Source organism: Triticum dicoccoides, chromosome 1B (assembly GCF_002162155.2).
Source record: "Triticum dicoccoides isolate Atlit2015 ecotype Zavitan chromosome 1B, WEW_v2.0, whole genome shotgun sequence".
Classification (NCBI taxonomy): domain Eukaryota; kingdom Viridiplantae; phylum Streptophyta; class Magnoliopsida; order Poales; family Poaceae; genus Triticum; species Triticum dicoccoides.
Window position 1 is genome coordinate 383571408 of NC_041381.1, and position 2907 is coordinate 383574314.

The 2907-nt window shown below is 49.5% G+C and overlaps 1 protein-coding gene across 2 annotated transcripts in view; it reads right to left on the minus strand.

The window, feature by feature from the left end:
* LOC119336798 (kinesin-like protein KIN-7K, chloroplastic) overlaps positions 1-2691 on the minus strand; it is a 15291-nt gene extending 12600 nt beyond the window's left edge. Inside the window, exons 1-2 of one of the 2 annotated variants that reach the window (XM_037608884.1) lie at positions 2024-2691; positions 1807-1904 (exon numbers count right to left, since the gene is read on the minus strand). In XM_037608884.1, coding sequence (XP_037464781.1) covers positions 1807-1904; positions 2024-2343 — 418 coding nt within the window. In that variant the 5' untranslated portion in view covers positions 2344-2691. The remainder of the gene's footprint in view (positions 1-1806; positions 1905-2023) is intronic. The other variant, XM_037608876.1, reaches the window with a different exon arrangement.
* Positions 2692-2907: the final 216 nt, after the last annotated feature.

The following is a 2907-nucleotide window of genomic DNA, read 5'->3' on the forward strand; positions in this document are numbered from 1 at the left end:
CATATCCCGCATATCAAAGGTGATCAAACCCATCTGCGTATCTTTATATGAAGCTACGAATCATGCCACAAACTTCAATGAAACTTCAGGGATCTCAGCACTTCCCAACATCTCAGAGGAAACAGCATCCTTGCCTCTGGATAAGCTTTGTTATGGTTTCATGCCCGCATTGGACACTCTTGTGAGCAAAAGAAGGATCTCATAAACTGTATCTATATCATAGGCTTTGTAGGCTATGTGTGAATGTGAAGTACGCCCATCTTCAGTCTAGATTTCAAAACGCCCTTCTAAATCATAGGCTTCATAGGCTATGTGTAAATGTGTGGGCATAAGACTGTCTTATCACTGTGCCTTTTAATAACATAGATCAGATAATATCATAATGTACTCCATACTATTCATTGTACTTAACAAATAAGCACATACCCAAGAAGGGTAAGTCAAAATGTCCATATGCATATATGTTGTATATCTATACTACTATATAGTGTATCAGTTTTGAGATGGATCCAGAGCTTCAATCATAACCGTTGGTCTCCAAAATCCAAGGACTAAGATCAGCCGGATTCGCCATGAACAGTAGACTGGTGTTGCCTCTGCTGTGTTCTAGAATATTCACGTGGCCCTTCCAGGAAAAAAAGGCCCATATGCGATGCCTCATGGGCTATATTTTACTGCTTGAGCGCATGACGACTTGAGCCCAGATAAGAAGGTTTAGGAGGAGAATGGGAAGAAAAATAATAGAGTAACATACAGTTTTTTAATGAACCTCCAGTGTTTTAGATGTGAATGTACACTTTTTGTATGAATATTAAAAACAATTGTGGGTGGAATTCCATTTATCAAAATCACTCCATTATATTTTTTTCAAGTCACTCTCCAAAATCACTCCATTCTTTTAAGACGTGCATTGCACGTGCATACATACTAGTAATACACAAGTAGTGAAATCATACAGTGAGAATTGGAACTTCTCTCTCGGGTATATATAATGTAGAAGCGGCAAAAATTATCCATGCCCAAAAAGCCACAAACTGATGATATATATGTTCTTAACTACACCAGGTATCTGGCTGGCATGTGCCCATTCTCAAATTACCAGCCAACACCAATGTTTCCCTTCACAAATATTCTGTATCTATAGCTTGAACAAGCTTTCAAACATCCACTGGTCGTGGAGAACAAATTGGGCCATGGGACCTGTACTAGCATTGCCTATGTAAACCGTAGATCTCACTGTCAAGTCATCTGAAATTCTTAACTGAAATTCACAGCACACTTAGTGAGGGCAATTGAGAGCAAACAGTCTTCCGCAATCTCCATAAAAACAGTCTTCACAGCATACTGAAGTCAACCTCGTGAAAAATTACTAGCTGTCGACTAAACAATATCAGCTGCCTCTTAAGAAATGTGAACCAGGACTAAAATTTTCAGTTCATCCTCCCTTGTCTTGACTCTTATGAATTCTGTCAGCCCACAATACTAGCCGACTCCGTACTAATTTCAGTAGTGCCTCACTTATGGTGTAAAACGTGTATGTGACTGTATAAACATGCATATATCAGTTAAAGTGTGTATGTGACTATGTGTAAACATGCATATTTCACCAATGTACCCTGGAGAAATAATTGCGTTCAATAGCCGAACCGATATAATCCTCAAAATTTGCATGAAGAATCCAAGCCCCCAAGTCACAGATAGCTCAAAACTACTAGTCAGGTACCTAACTTGCCAAATCACCAATCCCACAACCTACATTGCCAAATCACAAATAAACCGACGGAGCAACAAAGCGTAGCTGCTTACCATAACCATAAGCCGATGGCTGGACGTAGTCACACCGCACAAGCCGATCCCCATCGGGATACCACGTGATCTCGTCGCCGCGCTGGATCTCCCGTTCGCTGCAACCACATGGAATCCAGCTCAAATCAATCGGAATACTGGCGACCGCGCCCCGGCACAAGCCCATGGCAACAGCGCCCGCAAGCAGATCCCCCGCAGCCCCCTCCCAGATCCCCACCTGAGTGGCCGGAAGCGGATGGTGACGGAGATGCTGTCGCCTGATCGGGAGGTGTCCTCAATGACGAGCTCGTCCGCGCTAGGGAACGGCACCGGAGCAGGAGCTGGCGGCGGTGCGGGGGCGGACCGGCGTCCGGGGGTGGTGGACCTCGAGCCCCCGCCCCCGCCGTACGAGGAGACGGAGGAGGAGGAGCGGGGGATGAGCCGCCCGGCCATGTAGGAGCTGGAGGAGGAGGAGGAGGTCGGCGGGCGGCGGCTCCCCGCGGAGAAGGGCGAGCTGCTCCGCCTCGACGAGGACGACGAAGACGGCCGCGACGACATCGCAGATCTCGCCCGCAAGGCGACGCACGCACGCGGCGGCGGGGCGCGGCGCGGGACGGGAGCGAGGCGGAGGGAGGGAAGGTATCCGAAGGTCAGAGGCTTCACATGGCCTGCTCCATTCAATCCAAAAGAGAAGAGAGGCCGCTGCGTCGCGAGATTTTAAAAGCGAGACGCCACGCCGCAGAAGAAGCAGCGGCAGCACGGGGAGGAAGGAGGAGGGGGAGGCTGTACTGCTACCCCTTCCTCGACGCAGCGTAGGTGGGGACCACGTTGACCACGTGGCGCCGCAGTTACACTGAGCTGCTGGAGTAGTACGCCCGCGCGGCCCACCCGTCGGTCGGCGGCGGTGATTTGAAATGGGGAGGACGGTGAGACGGGTTGCGTGTGGCGGGCGGGAATAACTGCGGCGTGTTTCGCTTTCTGCGGGAGTTTTTATTGCTCTCGGGCTCGGGGAGGGGCCAGGGGAAAGGAAAGGGAAGCGGTGGCCGGTGGGAAGAGGGAAGAAGGCAGCGGGCGTGGGGTGGCGGAAAAAAAACTGAGGTGCGGTGGTGAAATCTGAAATGG